Below are 16,651 nucleotides of genomic sequence, written 5' to 3'. Positions count from 1 at the left end.
CGTGCCTCAACGGAAGGCCACGTGGGAGCCGGGTAGGCCCACCGTGGGAGGTTCACCTGGTCCGGGGACCGGTGTGCGGGGAGTGGGTCTGTAGGGAAGACCCCACAGGGGCTGCGAAGCTGGGTCTTGCGCAGCCCGAGTCAGTCGGCAAACCACGCGATGGACTTGGAGGAGAATGTCCATCTTTACGACACTCAGTCTTCTCGTTCTCCATCTGTTCCTATCGTTTAAAGTTGTCTTCAGAGGCCGGGCGCAGTGGCTCACGCCTGTAATCCTAGCACTCTGGGAGGCCGAGGCGGGCGGATTGCTCGAGTCAGGAGTTCAAAACCAGCCTGAGCAAGAGTGAGACCCTGTCTCTACCAAAAACAGAAAGAAATTAATTGGCCAACTAAAAATATATATAGAAAAAATTAGCCGGGCATGGTGGCGCATGCCTGTAGTCCCAGCTACTGGGGAGGCTGAGGCGATAGGATCGCTGAGCCCAGGAGATTGAGGTTGCTGTGAGCTAGGCTGACGCCACGGCACTCACTCTAGCCTGGGCAACAAAGTGAGACTCTGTCTCAAAAAAAAAAAAAAAAAAAAATTAAAGTTGTCTTCATATCGGCCGTGCACATTTCTTGTTCAGTTTATTTCTAGGCAGTGTTTTTTGTTTTTGCAGCTTTGTTTCCTCATCATTGTATTTTAACTAGTTACGTTATGATGTCAGTTTACTATCACATGCTAAACTATTGATTTAAAAAATATTTCATGGTCATAGCTAGTGTTTACTGAGTTCATAAGTATGACAAGACCTGTTCTGAGTGGTTAACGTATGTTTGCTGTTATGTCTCTTAAGTGGCGGTGTCACACCTTGATTTCACCCATGAGGAAGCTGAGGCTTGCACAGCTCACGGCTAGTGGTAGAACTCACTTCTTTTTTGGGTTTTAGCCAGTTCTCTTAGGTTGCCTGGATAGTATCATCATCTGCAAATAAGGAAAATTTTGTTTTCTCCGCCCCAATACTTGCAGTGCCTTTGTTTTTCTTGTTTTATTGAACTGCCCAGACTTCTCGAGCATCGATACAATAGACATCCTTGTCTCGTTCCTGGATTTCCTGGAAATTCCTCTGGTGTTTCGTTGCTAAGTGTGCAGTTGTCTGTCGGTTTCGTGTATATGTCATGTTATAAAATTATTCTTCTGATTCTGGTTCATAAGAGACTTGCTCCCATTTGGCATCTTTCCAAGAACTTCTTGCTGCCGGGTCCTCCCCCTGGCCCCGTCACTGTGCCTGGGAGGGGACTTGGTGGGACTCTCTGTTGCTCTGCTCCTGGTGGCACGGGACAGGCCGGGAGGCCCCACGCCATGGCGAGACCTGAGACAGGCTCCTGTCCCAGGCCCTGGACCTCGTCTTGGAGCAGCCTTGGCCGGAGGCGCCAGGACACTAGAGCTCAGTCAGTTGTCGGCGTCACTGCTGTGGCTGAGGGAGGGTCTGGCCAGTGTGTGGAGCCCGGGGACCAGGACCCCCTTTCCACTCCCTGGTCCTCTCCAGACTCCTCCAGGGAACAAAACTGCTTTCCTGGTTTCCAGGCGAGGGAGCCACCGTGGAGCCAGGATTTCCTGAGAGATTTCCCAGCTATCCTTCCGTCCCTGATGCCGGGAGCATTTCTGTGCACATACATGTGTACCCGTGTTCGTGGCGGGGGTGGGGGGAGTGTTGGGAAAACGCCTTTGAACAGAAGCCAGGCGCACTGGCCGCGACAAGCCGACCTCTCCTTTCCGGAGCTTGCTGGGGACACGAGCCATTCCGACTTTGAAGTGGGGCCAGTGGCTTAGCTGGGCCCGCGGGGAATGCCGGCAGCTGCCGCGGTCCCCGGCTTGTGTTTAGAATAGCCCGTCTGTCCCCAGGGCAGGGCACAGCTGCCTGGAGCCTGTCTGTGGGTGCCAGGTCAGTGCGGGGGCTCAGATTTTCAGATGGGGTCTAGCCGTGGCTGCCACTGTCAGCAGAGAGGGACCGGCGTGAGCTGGGGCTCAGGAGGGGTCTGCAGGGGGATGAGGGACGCCATCTGTCCTGGGGGTGTGGCCGTCTCACCAGCACACACGGCAGCACGGCGTCCTGGTCGGCCGGTTCCACCCCATCAGACTCCTGGCCCCTCTGCGCCCCTCCGTCCCTCTGCTGCCCCCGGCCCAGGCTGTCGCCATCTCTCACCCTGACTCCTGCCGAGGCCCCTCACTGACTCCCTGGTTCTCGTTCCAGCCCCTCTGCAGTCAGTTCTCATGAAGTGTTCATAGCGATCCTTCCCACATGCAGAGTTCGTGTGCCCCCTCCCCCCCGCGTGAAACCTTCAGCACTTCTCCTTGGCCACCAGGTTGCATCTAGTCCCGAGCCCTGCTTGTCTCCAGCCCGCTCTCATCTCTTGCTGTTTTCGTGGCCTCTGTTATTTATTTTTTAAAAAAGAATTGGGGTCTCGCTCTTGCTCAGGCTGGTCTCGAACTCCTGAGCTCAAGCGATCCTCCCGCCTCGGCCTCCTAGAGTGCTGGGATTCCAGGCGTGAGCCACCACACCTGCCCTCCCATGGCCTCTAATCCACAGCCAGGGCCGTGCTCATTGTCACCCGATGGCCTCTGCACTGTTGCTCCTTCCCTGTCCTGTGATGTCCCCCACTTCAGCCACCTCATGTCTGCCCTTCAGTCTCAGCCAGGTGGCCTCCTCCTCTGGGAAGCTATTTTCGAGAATCTATTACAGGCTGAGCTCCCGTAGGACATCAAGCTCACCTGTGCTGTGCTGCAACTACCCGGCTGGTTTTTTCTTTCTCCACTTGACAGAGTTGACAGGGCAGGGTCCTGTCTCAGTCACGCAGTGGTGCCGGGCGCCTGGCGGGCGCTCATCAGATGTGTATTGAAATTAGGGAGAAGCGCTGTCAGGTAGGAGTGTCTGGGCCTGTGGCTGCACCCTTAGGCCAGTCACTGCCACAGCACGGGGACCGTTGCTGTGGATGGCTCTGGGCAGCAGGTCCCCCTGGAAGTGTGGCTGAGCCTATCTGTGGACACTGGGCAGGTGAGGCATGTGAGGAGGTGTGCATGAGCACGGGTAGTGGGTGGGGGGCTGCCAAGGAGTGGCTCACGTATTGTAACTTGGGGAATCCTTTCTCGGATTCATCATCTGACTTTGTGAAGGTCCCCGGGGAGGGGAAACTGCCTCTGTCCTGACTTCTCACGGCTGTGGGAGCCCAGCGCAAGGCGGCACAACAGAGTGTTTGAGTGGGTTTCTTGGCAGAGGCCACCGAGGCACAGCAGGGTGGTGGCACTTACTAAGTTGGGAGAAGCACATGAGGTTGAGGCTCAGGATGGTGGTGCAGTCTGAGTGTGGGGGGAGCAAGTGGGCGCAGGCCGTTCTCAGGCGGGGTGGCGCGTGGCCTGGTCAGGCAGGCACGTGGGCAGACGGGGCAGACTCCACAGACGTGTTCTGCAGGAGCACAGACCTGGACGGGAGGCAGGGTGAGCACTGACCGAGCAGGGCAGTGGCCAGCCAGGGTCTGGCGGCAGATGGGGCAGGTGCAGGGCGCAGACTTCTGCCCTGACCTGTCTGCGGGATCCGGGACCTTGCTGGGCACTCACTGCCTGCAAAGCCTCCACCCCGGCTAACACGGCCACCGATCTGGCTTCAGTGCTCCCTGGAAAAGTGCTCAAGGCAAAAAGGGTAAGTCTGTCCTCCTTTCTTGTCTTCCAGCTCGCACGAGCCACCGTTCGTGACCCCAAGACAGGTGTCCTCACCGTTGCCAGCTACAGGGTTTCCAAAAGGTACGCAAAGGTGCTGGTGGTGGAAGAGGAGGAGGAGCAGGAAGAGCTCAGTCCAACTCCGAGGTTCCCTGGGGCTGCCCCGGAGAGCCTGGCTCGGCTCGTCCTGCCTTCCGGCACCTCCTCACCCTTGTGCAGTGCTCATGCCGTGCTCCCTGCTGGTGCTGGCCTGACTCTGGGCTGAGCGTGCAGCACGTCTTCCAGGCCTGCCCTCCCCATTGTCTTTCCTCTTCTTCTTCTTCCGGCCCAGCTCCTGGCTGGAGGAGGACGACGACCCCGTTGTGGCCCGTGTGAACCGGCGGATGCAGCACATCACGGGGCTCACGGTGCAGACTGCAGAGTTGCTGCAGGTACGTCTAGTCTGGGGACCACGGGAGCTGGGAGGGGGGTATTTCTGGCTAGATGGTCTCTCAGGGTGCCTGGAAACAGGCTCGCCGAATCAATTGTGTGGATATGGTGCCGAATCTGGTGCTGTGGATATGGAGTGATCGCATGTCAGGACACCGGAACTAATCTTGTCCCCTGGCATCGAACAGTTAACGTGCAGCAGATGCCAACTGAGCATCCAGTGTGTGCCCAGGTGTGGTGGGAGCTGGGACCAGTGGTGGGTGTGGCAGGCTCATCTGTGTCCTCTTGGCTGCAGAAACTCAAGTCCTGAATTGTCCTAGGGACACTCTCAGAGAGCTGAAAGTGTATTCTAGTGTCGTGGTTCCGTGTCAGAGACAAATGTGGTTGGGGGTGAGGTGTTCTGTATGTTGTGTCCTGCTGAAGCCATGGCTGGGGCTGCCCCCAAAGTGGTGGCAGGGGAGTTCCCGCAAGGGACTGCCCCAAACTACCCCGCGATGGGGCCCCTTGGGATTCCCAAGAAAGATGCACTAAACTCTAGGGACAGACCAAAGCGTTTATTAGGGGAGCTTACAGAGTGGGTGGCTGCAGCGATTCTCACCAGGACAGTGGGAGAAAAGGGTGTTCTCCCTGTGTCTGTCTGCAGTGAGGGGTCGGGTGTGGAGTTAACGTGAGGGTTTATGGAATTAGGCTCAGGGCAGGGCTTGTTTCTTTCAGTGTTTTGGGCAACGACCTAGATGCCTTTATCAGTGCCTGGGAATGTTCAAGGTTCTGGTTTGGGTTTAAACCTGCCAGAAAATACCTGCAGCTCTGTGATTTTGAGTCAGGACACAGAAGCGGAAGGAACCAGGACACCCAACGCGGTCATATTAGTATGTTGGTAGGAGTGAGAGGCTTGGCCAGTTAGCAGGCGGAGGTGGGGTGTCCTTGTCAAAGCACTTCTGTTGGGATCCTGGCTTCCAAGGTGATTATGAAGAAACATGGTGGCACCATGCTGAGAGATGTTGGGTGAAGCTCCTGAATGATGTATCCTCTCGGGTGTTGAGTTCAAGTCAGCACTGGCTGAGCTCCCTGCTGATCTTAGGAATTTCTGGGTTCTGTTGTGAGACCAATGACCTGAGACACCATCAGGGAAGTTGTGCTGGCATCTTTATTTATTTTATTTTATTTTTTTCTTTTTGAGACAGAGTCTTGATTTGTTGCCCAGGCTAGAGTGACTGCCGTGGCGTCAGCCTGGCTCACAGCAACCTCAAACTCCTGGGCTCAAGCGATCCTGCTGCCTCAGCCTCCCGAGTAGCTGGGACTACAGGCATGCGCCACCATGCCTGGCTAATTTTTTCTCTATATATTAGTTGGCCAATTAATTTCTTTCTATTTATAGTAGAGATGGGGTTTCATGCTGTTGCTCAGGCTGGTTTCGAACTCCTGACCTCCCAAAGTGCTAGAATTACAGGCATGAGCCACCATGCCCGGCTGCCTGCACTGGCATCTTTAGAGTCCCGAAGATCCTCTATTTGATCGTAGTTTCTGCACATTTAAAGACAGCAACCTTCTCCGTTAGGCTTGGCATCTGAGTCTGGCCAGCCACAAGTCTCATTAGGATACGGACTGAAGATCATGTGGAAAGGATTTTCTGAACTTTTGCCTAAGCACACCCAAGCAAATGAGCACTCACCTTTTTCCTCCATAGCTGCGTCAGCAACTGGAAAACCAATTTTGTTTGCAGATGCATGTTGTAGCAAAAAAAAAAAAAGAAAGAAAGAAAAGGAAAACCAATTTTGGAGCTTGTCTTTATGGATTTGTGTGAAGTCCACCAGAGTTTTCAAAAACATGCTGACGCCTTTGCGAACAGTATTGTGAAAATTGTATATGGTTTTTTTCAGTTCAGCTCTGTGTTCTGTAATTTCAAGTAAGTTCTGCAGAGTGAGCACATCCGGAGGACTCCGCCGCATCCCGCTGGCCGAGCGCAGGGGAGCACCAGCATCGCAGGGCGGCAGAACCCCCTGCTCCGGATACATCCCTGTTGGCGTTATCTTGGCATTATCTGTCTTCTTGGAGCAGGGTTTTTGTTGTTTTGTTTTGTTTTTCAAAAAAAGACATCTGCGGTTGGGCTCGATGGCTCAGGCCTGTAATCCTAACACTCTGGGAGGCTGAGGCGGGAGGATTGCTCAGGGTCAGGAGTTTGAAACCAGCCTGAGCAAGATCGAGACCCCGTCTCTACTAAAAATAGAAAGAAAATCACCACGACACCCACTCTAGCCTGGGCAACAAAGTGAGACTGTCTCAAAAAAAAAAAAATTAATTGGCCAACTAAAAATATACAGAAAAAAAATTAGCCGAGCATGGTGGCACATGCCTGTAGTCCCAGCTACTTGGGAGGCTGAGGCAGGAGGATCGCTTAAGCCCAGGAGTTTGAGGTTGCTGTGAGCAGGGCTGATGCCATGGCACTCTAGCCCAGGAAACAGAGTGAGACTCTGTCTAAAAAAAAAGACATCTGCCACTGCTTCCTCCACATCAGAGCTGGTGTTCGGGACTCCCGTGGCCCTGATCAAGGCCAACAGTCTGCGTGATTAGCTGACCTCGTGCCCTAGAGCAAGAGGCTGATCAGGCAGCGCCTCTGCTGCCCTGGCTGTCTTCCTAATTGCACTCTCCACCCCATCTCTATTATTGCCTTTTTTTTTTTAGCATCTCTCACCTGTTAGAATTGCCAAAAAGATATGCCAATATATAAAAAATATGAACTTTCTGAGAACTACTAGCTAAGCCCCAGAGGTTTCCATGGTGTCAGTAAGAAACAATAGCCTGGCCAGGCGTGGTGGCTCACGCCTGTAATCCTAGCTGGGAGGCCGAGGCGGGCGGATTGCTCGAGGTCAGGAGTTTGAAACCAGCCTGAGCAAGGGTGAGACCCTGTCTCTACTATAAATAGAAAGAAATTAATTGGCCAACTAATATATATAGAAAAAATTAGCTGGGCATGGTGGCTCATGCCTGTAGTCCCATCTACTCGGGAGGCTGAGGCAGGAGGATTGCTTGAGCCCAGGAGTTTGAGGTTGCTGTGAGCTAGGCTGACGCCACGGCACTCACTCTAGCCTGGGCAACAAAGTGAGACTCTGTCTTAGAAAAAAAGAAACAACAGCCCACCGTTCCCAGTTGGATGTTGGTGGTGACACGTGACCTATCCAACTTCCACATCAGATTCTGCACTTCATCCTGAACTGCGTGTCTCATTCCATCCACCACAGCTAAAAGTGATCATCATGATTTTGGACTTGACGTTGTGCAGATAGTCTTCTCACAAAGGAATTTATAGTTTCTGATCTAACGAATGATACCTGGCAGTTGCCATAGCCGCAGGGGCCTGAGGTCTCACCGCAGGTCCGGGCCCGCGCTGGGATGCTGAGGATGCAGCAGTTCTCGGCCACCCACGTCCTGTGGCCTCACGTGGACGCAGAAGTTCTCCATCAGGCGGAGCACTGCCAGGCATCTGTAGCTCCAAACTAGTGTTAAAACCGTCCCCCAGTCTTGAGTGTGTTACAGACTCTCCTCTGGATTACCTTATCACTACTGTCTCCCAAACAGGGCCCAGGCCGGGGCCTGCCTCAGGGAGGGCTGGCTCCCTCTGCTGCCATCTGAGTGAGTGTGGGTGACGGGCCAGAGCCTCCTGCAGTGACCGCCTGCAGTTCGCCCGTCCTCTTCTCTTAGGAAAACTTCATTTGTGCTGCAGCCTGGCGCGCGCTCACAGCTGCAGACACGTTTGTGACGTCTGCTCTGCCCATGCTGGGGGGGTGTGGTCCTCCTCCAGCTTAGAGAGGCTGCCCAGGGGTTCTGGCTGTTCTCAGGCCTGGGAGGTGGTTGCCCTGGGGAGATGGGCTTCTGCAGGGCCAGTCACGCTGCTGTTTCCCACCAGGTTGCCAATTACGGAATGGGAGGACAGTACGAGCCACACTTTGACTTCTCCAGGGTAAGGCATGAATTGTGGGTACTTTCAGAGGGCCCTGAGAAGAAGGCTAGAGCTTCTAGAAGCACTTCAGCCTCCATATCAGCAGTTCCCCTCCCCCTTCCCCGCCCCCATTCCCCAGTCCCACGCTGACCTCCGCCTGGCCAGGGGGACTCTTACTTCCCAAGCCTGGAACCACAGGGCCTGCGAAGCCCAGTGGAGCTTGACTCTTCCCCCTGCCGATGCGGCTTGTTCCTGCTGCCCTGACCCTGTCCTTCTTTGCCCTGATTCTCAAGCAAAGAGCCTCCCCGGGTCTGAAAATTGTTCCTGCTCCCCTTCCTCTTCCCTGCCACCCCCAGTCCCTCTGGCATCCTGGGCGCACGCTCCAGGCTGGTTCACGGGACGCACACTTACCACCTTCCCCCGACCCTTTGGCCCTCGTCCGGGGGTGGCGGGTGAAGTTGGGGGCAGACTTGGGTGAGAGTTGTTGTCTGTTGCAGCGACCTTTTGACAGCGGCCTCAAAACGGAGGGGAATAGGTTAGCGACGTTTCTTAACTACGTAAGTACCGGTCCGGCCGCCTGTTCACTCTCACTTAATTTTATAGAACCATGAGCGAGATGCTTTCAAGCGTTTAGGGACGGGGAACCGTGTGGCCACGTTCTTGAACTACGTGAGTATGACGTGTGCTCATGGGCCCCAGGGGACCCGGGTCCAGGGGTCTCATATCCCACCCCGTCAGGGCTGATGGCCACCCGCTGCCGGGCCGGGGCCGGTTCTCAGGTTCTTCTGGGCCTGGCACCTTCTGTCTGGAGAAGAGCGAGCTGGCCTCTGTTTCCTTTGGTGTGGTCCCCACGCCCCACCAGGACTTCCCCTGGCTCTGCTATTTTTTTTTTTTTTTTTTGGCCAGTTTTTAAAATTGTGGTAAAATACACATAACATAAAATTCACCAGCTTAACCGTTTTTAAGTGTGCAGTTTAGTGGCATTAAATACATTCATAATGCACAAGCTTCACTGACACCCACTCCCATCACTTGGCATCTTGTAAAACTGAAACTCTGTCCTCCTTGAACAATAATCCCAGATTCCCCTCCCCAGCCCTTGGCAACCACCATCCCACTTTCTATCTCTATGCTTTTGAGTCCTCACGTCACATACACTCATAAAAGTAGGATCGCAGAGCACTTGCCTTTCCGTGGCTGGCACCTCTGTGCCCAGGTTCATCCATGCTGCAGCGTTTTCTGGCTCCTGTCGGATGAGCCCGGACTTTGGGATGGGCGCCTGGGGGGCTCCCTGGCAGCAGATCGAGGAGCTGGTCTTGGCTGTCTCTTCCATGAGAGCTGCCTGCGTTTGCCTCGAGGCTTGGTGGGTGCGTCCTGCCGGCTGCCTCCGCTCCGCCTGCAGGCCGTTGGGTTTGCCTCTCACGTGAGGAGCAGCTGCCTCTCCCTCTGCCGAGAGAGCAGCTCCAAAGAGGCTGTCAAGTCACTGAGGGATGGCGCCACATCTGTTCTTTCTGTTTAAGTTTCCGTTGTGTGGTTGTCGTGCTCCGGGCACTGTGCTGGGGACAGACTGGTGAGCAGGACACGTGCTCTCTCTTTCTTGTTATGCTTGGAGTCTAACACGGGAGACTGACTTTGAACATGGGACAGAGGATTATTTAGTTGTCATGGAGACAGGTGTTAGAAGAAGTAGCAGTTCAGAGAAGGCCACCCTAGGAAAGCAGCATTTCAGTGGAGACTTGAAGGTTGAACAGAAAATAGCTGGTGAGACGTACCGTGTTTCCCCCAAAATAAGACAAGGTCTTATATTTATTTTTCCTCAAGGTGACACCCTAGGGCTTATTTTCAGGGGATGCGTTATTTTCCCCTGAAAGCCTCAGCTTGCAGCACACACGGGATGGCCGGGACCTGACAGGGGGAGCCGACCTTGGTGGGGCTGCCGGCACCTTTCCGGTCACCTCTGGGATAGTAGCTGTCATGATGGGGCAGATGAGAAGGGCTGCTCGCCTTCTTTACCGCTCTTTGATGAAATGCATGGGTTGTGCAGATACGATGCGTGGCCACGCCCATCACTAGGTCTTATTTTCGGAGTAGGGCTCCTATTGCGCAAATGCTTAGAAATCCTGGTAGGGCTTATTTTATGGGTAGGTCTTATTTTTGGGGAAACACGGTAGTTTCTGGCAGAGGAGAGAGCATGTGTGGGTCTCTAAGAGACAAGGAGTTTGCCATTATGTTGGAGACATAGAAGAAGGCTGGTGTGTCTGGAGGTCGAGGCTGGTGGGACTGTCAGGGAACTTGGGGTTCAAGACAAGAGTCTGGGTTTGCTTTCCAGGGCCGTGGGAAGCCATCAGAGGTTTTTTTTTTGTTTTGTTTTAAATGTATTCACTAGGCCGGGTGTGGTAGCTCACGCCTGTAATCCTGACACTCTGGGAGGCCGAGGCGGGCGGATTGCTTGAGGTCAGGAGTTAGAAAACAGGCTGAGCAAGAGTGAGACCCTGTCTCTACTATAAATAGAAAGAAATTAATTGGCCAACTAATATTTATAGAAAAAATTAGCTGTGCATGGTGGGGCATGCCTGTAGTCCCAGCCACTTGGGAGGCTGAGGCAGGAGGATTGCTTGAGCCCAGGAGTTTGAGGTTGCTGTGAGCTAGGCTGACGCCACGGCACTCACTCTAGCCTGGGCAACAAAGCGAGACCCTGTCTCAAAAAAAAAAAAAATGTATTCACCATATGTCTGTCGAGTACCCTTCAGTCAGTCTGGTGTGTGTCCTGTGGAAGTTGTTTTTAGGTCTAATTTTTATTACATTATGAACAAAAAACTTGAGAGAGCTGGATGGGAGAGGAGTGTGCTCTGGGCACAGATCATGGCCTGCACTGTGGTGTGGCTGTAGCCTTGCCACTGTGAACCTGTGTTCACTTTCATTTAAGGCATTGCCGTGGGAGAAAGCAGAACCCTGGCGCCCCACCTGCCCACGCAGGTGGCCCTGGGAGGGCGGCTGTCCTGGGAAGGGGAGTCTGAGTAGAGGAACCACCTGCCAGAGGAACAGCCCTAACCAGGGCCAGGCTGTGCTGGGAGCAGCCAGGAGCTCCAGGTCAGGGCCGTTCCCTGGACACAGTTGTTTAGGGAAGGCCCGGGCTGGGTGGGCACTCAAGGGGTCACAGGCGTTTTCTGGGTACAGATTCAGATTGTTCCTGTCCAAGGACAGCCCGGATCTGGGTCTCCTGCAGGCATCAGCTCTTGAATACCCACATTGTGGAAAGTGTCCTAGTGAACCAGGCAGGCGTGGGAAGAGCCTTTTTGTTGTTATTTATTTATTTATTTTTTTTGAGACAGAGTCTCACTCTGTTTCCTGGGCTAGAGTGCTGTGGCGTTAGCCTAGCTCATAGCAACCTCCCACTCCTTGGCTCAAGCAATCCTCCTGCCTCAGCCTCCCGAGTAGCTGGAACTACAGGCATGAGCTACCATGCCTGGATAATTTTTTCTACATGTTTTAAGTTGTCCAGCTAATTTCTTTCTATTTTTTAGTAGAGACAGGGTCTCGCTCTTGCTCAGGCTGGTCTCGAACTCCTGAGCTCAAACGATCATCCCACCTTGGCCTTCCTGAGTGCTAAGATTACAGGTGTGAGCCACCACGCCCGGCCAGGAAGAGCCTTTCTCTACTCGGCGCCAAACGTGGAGTGGAGCCTCTAGGCAGCGTCACCTGTGTGCACAGGAGGGTGACCTGTCACCTCGTCGTGTCCTTTATGGCACAGCTGCTCTGAGGGCCATGGGCAGAAGGGCCAAGCTCTGTGTCTTGTGTTCCAGATGAGCGATGTCGAAGCCGGTGGAGCCACCGTCTTCCCTGATCTGGGGGCTGCGATTTGGCCCAAGAAGGTAAGTTCTAATGCGCGTGGGTCAGAGATTGAAGCAGGCCTCAGTCTTATCCACGTCCCCAGTCCTGTCCCCGACCTGCATGATAACCGCTATCATGTGGCTTAGCCCCTCCCTACCCGGGCTCTGACTCTGTAGTTCCAGCTTCTACCTGGGGAGACGGGATGGGAGGGGAAGCCCTTCGTGGGCAGGTGGGTGGCCCGACGTCCATCCATCCCACTGTGAAAGGCAGGTGCTTTCTGGGGACCCTCTCTTGCTGGAGCCCAGAGCCGTGTCCCCCGTACCTGGGGAAGTGAGGGTGTTTCTGCTCAGGGTGGGAGCTCTGTAGGGCTTGGGGTCGGGTCCCAGCACTGGTCTCCAAGAGTGTGTTCTGACAGCCCGTCTTTCTCCCAGGGGACAGCCGTGTTCTGGTACAACCTCCTGCGCAGCGGGGAAGGCGACTACCGGACAAGGCATGCCGCCTGCCCGGTGCTCGTGGGCTGCAAGTGGGGTGAGTGGCTGGAGGGGTGGTGCTGGCCAGGGTGGCCTCAGCCCGGGCTTTGGTGGTGGCTTTAGACTCTGAGCTGGGAGTTGACGGCTGCCAAATTTGCACAAAGCCAAGACCGTCTCCCTTCTGAGGTTTTTTTCCCTCCTACTTTTTTCCCTCATACCATGATGCTGGCGTTAGCCTGTGCATCATTCTACGTGGGCCTCGACTGCCTGTGCCACACTTTCCCTCTCTGCTTCCAGCTGTCCCCCTGGCCCCCAGGGCCCTCGCCAGACCCCACTGTCCTGAGAGCCTTCCTGGACCTGTGGTGCGTACACAGCTGCTCTTCCTCAGGGAAGAGCAGCTGTCCTTTCAGCTGGTTATGTGACGAGACAGCAGGTTGGGAACACTCAGAGATGAAGCCCTGGGGAAGAGCAGCTGCGTACGCACCGCAGGTCCCAGAAGGGTCTCAGGGCAGTGGGCTCTGGTGAGGGTCCCGGGGGGTGGGGGGAGAGCTGGAAGCAGAGAGGGAAGGAGTGTCCCAGGCAGTCGAGGCCTATGTAGAGCGAGGCACAGGCTAACGCCAGCATCCTGGGTGTGATGGCCAGCTGCCCTTGTCGCTTGAAGACGGGGAGGCCAGTGGCACAAGGGACAAGAAGGTGAGGCTGGGACCAAACCACGGAGGCTGAAGCGTGAGCCTCATCCTGGGAGCAGCTGTGGGAGCTGCTGGGAGCAGCAACCACGGAGAGTCCTGAACCAGGAGGTGACCGCCAAGAGACACGTGTGTCACCCTCTAGGAGAGTGTTGGGGATACATAGCTCTAGGTTCACAGAAAATTAAGCAAATGAAAAAGAAAATGAGGCAGTTGCTGACTTCAAAGAAAAAACGATATACAAGAAAGAAAATGTAAATATCATCTACTAGATGGCTCGGGGGTAACACTTTTGTGGCATAATAATATAAACACTGAATGTTAATTCAACTCAACCTTGTGACTTAACTATATTGGGAAGATGGGAGGGGGTAAGTATGTATTTTCGGAGTGGAATAAAAGAATTCCAAAGTTGGAAGTCGAGAAATAGAACTGTGAGCATGCTATCTAGACAAGTGAGCTCAACTGTCAGAAGAAACAGCTAGAGGAGCTGAATGTTCTCTGGGAGTAGGGCCTGGCAGTGGGAAGACTTAGGAGATGGCTGTTTATCATTATCAGCCTTGTATACAATCTGAGTTTTTCAGTGAAGCGTGTATGTTACTGTAAGTTAAATTATATTTTTAAAAGCTCCATGGCTCCAATAGTGCATTGAAATACATTTTTTATTCATTATGGGACAGAGTGTTGATGAGTGGCATCATGGTTCCTGGGTATTGAGGACATGGCTTTGTGTGACAGACAGTGCTGGCACCAGCCCTGCTGCTCTTGTGCTAGTAGCACCTGAGGGTGACGTCCAGCCCAGCATAGTGCTGACTGCGTCCTCACACTGCCTCTCGGTCCCAACTGCTGCCTCCCAGCAACTCTAGGCTGCTTGAGACCCTTGACACACACTAGGTCCTTCCTGTCTTGACTTCCCATCCTGTCCCCACTTTCTGGGACCTTGTTGGTGAGGGACCACCTGGTGTGTCCGTCTCCTTCCCAGGATAACTTATATTCTAGCCCTGGGATTTCCTCTTCCCTCACATCGTCAGATGCTCTATTCCCATGGCAACTTGCACATGTGTACCTTGTGTCACTGGCAGAATTTTGTTCAATAATCTGTTCACATGTGCATCTTTCTCACCGGGTTTGTGAGCAGCTTGAGGCCTGAGACCGTGTCCTACCCTTGTCTGATTCCCAGGGGACAGTGGAGGGTCACAGGAAAGAGTCATTAGTTTTGGCTGCCGGACTGACCAATGAAATGGTAACATATACTTGCTTTCTGTTCACAGTCTCCAATAAGTGGTTCCATGAACGAGGACAGGAGTTCTTGAGGCCGTGTGGATCCACGGAAGTTGATTGACGTCACTTTCTGTCCTTCCCCTTCCTTGCCTCACAGCCCATGTCGTCTTCAAGTTCAGCGTGACAGACACCTTTGTATGTTCCAGTTCTCAGGCGTGTCTCTGGAGGAGTCAGTGTTTGGAGCAGAGGGGACCGTGTTGGGACAGGTCATGTATGACCAGGGTCCCAGCCTCTCTGCTCAGCCTGTGCCATCCCTGGCCTGGAGGCCAGAGTCCGAGCGGTCACAGCAGAGTGAGGCTGTTCAGCACCTGGCCAGGTGCCTTTGTACCTCAGTTGTATAGGCGTGAGATGTTCCAGTGAACCAAAGTGCTGATGCCTTGTTTACATGTTTGTTTTTATGGCATTTCTATTGATTGTGGCTTTAACCAAAAAATAAAATGTCCCTGCCAGAAGCCTTAAAGAGCCTTATATGGAGTATTTTTTTAAGACTGGGAGTTTTTAGCAAATTCACCATTTCCTGTGCATTGCCTCTGTGTAGGCAAGAGTCTGGATAGTGAATGCTTTAGTGGCAAAACCCTAGCCTTGGATTCCAGACCTGGTTTCAACACTTGTGTCTCTTCCAAGCTTCAGTACACTTTTCTGGAAAGTGGGGAAGACAGTCTCTCCTGGCCTCCCAGGGAGCAGAGAGAGCATATGTAATTGTGATGCTGCTATACTTTGTATTGCTGTTTATAATTTGAAGTGTATTTTGAGATACACTTACAGAATTGTTCGTGACATGTAGATGCATACTTTAGAGCAGGAGTCCTCAAACTTTTTAAATAGGGGGCCAGTTCACTGTTCCTCAGACCGTTGGATAGTGCACATGGTGGGCCCGGGACAAGCTGGTTGCTAAGCAGGACAGACAGTGGCGGCAAAAACACCCGGAGGGCTGGATAAATGTGCTAGGTGGCCCGTGTGTGGCCCTTGGGCCATAGTTTGAGGACACCTGCTTTAGAGGATATGGGGGTGAGCGGGAACATCTGTGTCATCACCGCCCAGGTGAGAGAAGAGAATGTTTTCAAATGAATACCTCGGGAGCCCCTTGTGAGCCCCTGTGGTATCACATCTCCATCCCGGCCCCCAGCACTTTGGAGGTAACCATCATCTAGTGATTTATGGCAGGCGTTCTTTGCCCGTCTTTGTAGTTTTACCACCTGTGATTAAATCCCTAAATAAGTTGTTGTTCTCTTTGGACTTTTTACTAATGGAATCAGAGTACGTGTTTTTGGGTGTGTGACTTCTTTTGTTCAACAATCTTATTTTTAAGATTTATCCATGTTGTTGCTGTATAGCTGTAGTTTAATTTTTATGGTTCATTCAGTTTTGTTGTATACAGTAGGGCTATACAATAATTCTGCCAATACACCGCTGATAGATATTGGAATTGGTTTCAGTGTTTGTATGTTATGAATAATGCTGTGATAAACATTTTTATACACGAGTCCTGGTACACACAGACACATTTCTGTGGGATGTATATCCAGGAGTAGAAATGTGGAATCTTGGTAGGTGAGTCTTCGACTTTGTCATTTAATGTATTTCGGAGTGGTTGTACATGTTCTTACCAGTATCAAATGAAGGTTCTTGTTACCCTAACCTCCAATATCTAGTATGATACTTTTGCATTTTAGCAAAATATTTGTGTTTCCCCAACCCCCTAATTCATATGTTGAAATCCTTATGCCCAATAGGATGGTATTAGGATGTGGGGGCTTTTATAGGTAATTAGGTCATGAGGATGTAGCCCTCATAAGTGAGATTACTGTCCTTATAAAAGAGACCCCAGAAAGCTCTCTAGCCCTCTTCCTACCATGTGAAGACACAGCAAGAAGATACCTGTCTGTGGACCAGAAGTGGGCCCTCACCAGGCATGGATCTGCCAGCACCTTGATTTTTGGACTTTCCAGTCTCCAGAACTGTAAGAATAAATGTTTTTGTTTAACTCAGTATATGGTGTTTTGTTATAGCAGCTCTACCTGAGTACATGTATATTATCTGTTTTAGCATTATTGATGATGTTGAACACCTTTTTATATGTTCATTAATTATTAGTTTTTTTTCCTTCAAGTCTTTTTCTCACTGATTTATAGGAATTTTTAGTATATTATGGACACAAGCTCTTTATTGGTTATATGTTTTGCAAATGTATGCTGTTTTGTGGTTTTTCTTTTCATTCTTTTAGTTTTGATAAACATGTTCTTAATTTGCATGTAAAATTCATCAAGCTTTTTCTTTTTTATTTATGCTTTTTACGTCTTATTTAAGAAATCCTTCTGAACTTT

At 52.3% G+C, this 16,651-nt stretch overlaps 1 protein-coding gene across 4 annotated transcripts in view; it reads left to right on the top strand.

Moving 5' to 3' along the window:
• Positions 1-14,787, top strand: part of P4HA2 (prolyl 4-hydroxylase subunit alpha 2) — a 31,635-nt gene extending 16,848 nt beyond the window's left edge. For 2 of the 4 annotated variants that reach the window (XM_075996009.1, XM_075996010.1), the window contains 7 exons: positions 3,707-3,777; positions 4,025-4,124; positions 8,027-8,080; positions 8,663-8,728; positions 11,863-11,931; positions 12,322-12,418; positions 14,318-14,787. In XM_075996009.1, the coding sequence (XP_075852124.1) occupies positions 3,707-3,777; positions 4,025-4,124; positions 8,027-8,080; positions 8,663-8,728; positions 11,863-11,931; positions 12,322-12,418; positions 14,318-14,388 (528 nt within the window). In that variant the 3' untranslated portion in view covers positions 14,389-14,787. Of the gene's footprint in view, positions 1-3,706; positions 3,778-4,024; positions 4,125-8,026; positions 8,081-8,556; positions 8,617-8,662; positions 8,729-11,862; positions 11,932-12,321; positions 12,419-14,317 lie in introns of all 4 variants that reach the window. The other 2 variants (XM_075996011.1, XM_012762110.3) reach the window with 1 other exon arrangement.
• The last annotated feature ends 1,864 nt before the right edge of the window (positions 14,788-16,651 follow it).

Source organism: Microcebus murinus, chromosome 21 (genome assembly GCF_040939455.1).
Source record: "Microcebus murinus isolate Inina chromosome 21, M.murinus_Inina_mat1.0, whole genome shotgun sequence".
Taxonomy (NCBI): domain Eukaryota; kingdom Metazoa; phylum Chordata; class Mammalia; order Primates; family Cheirogaleidae; genus Microcebus; species Microcebus murinus.
This window is presented reverse-complemented; position numbering and strand designations above follow the sequence as displayed.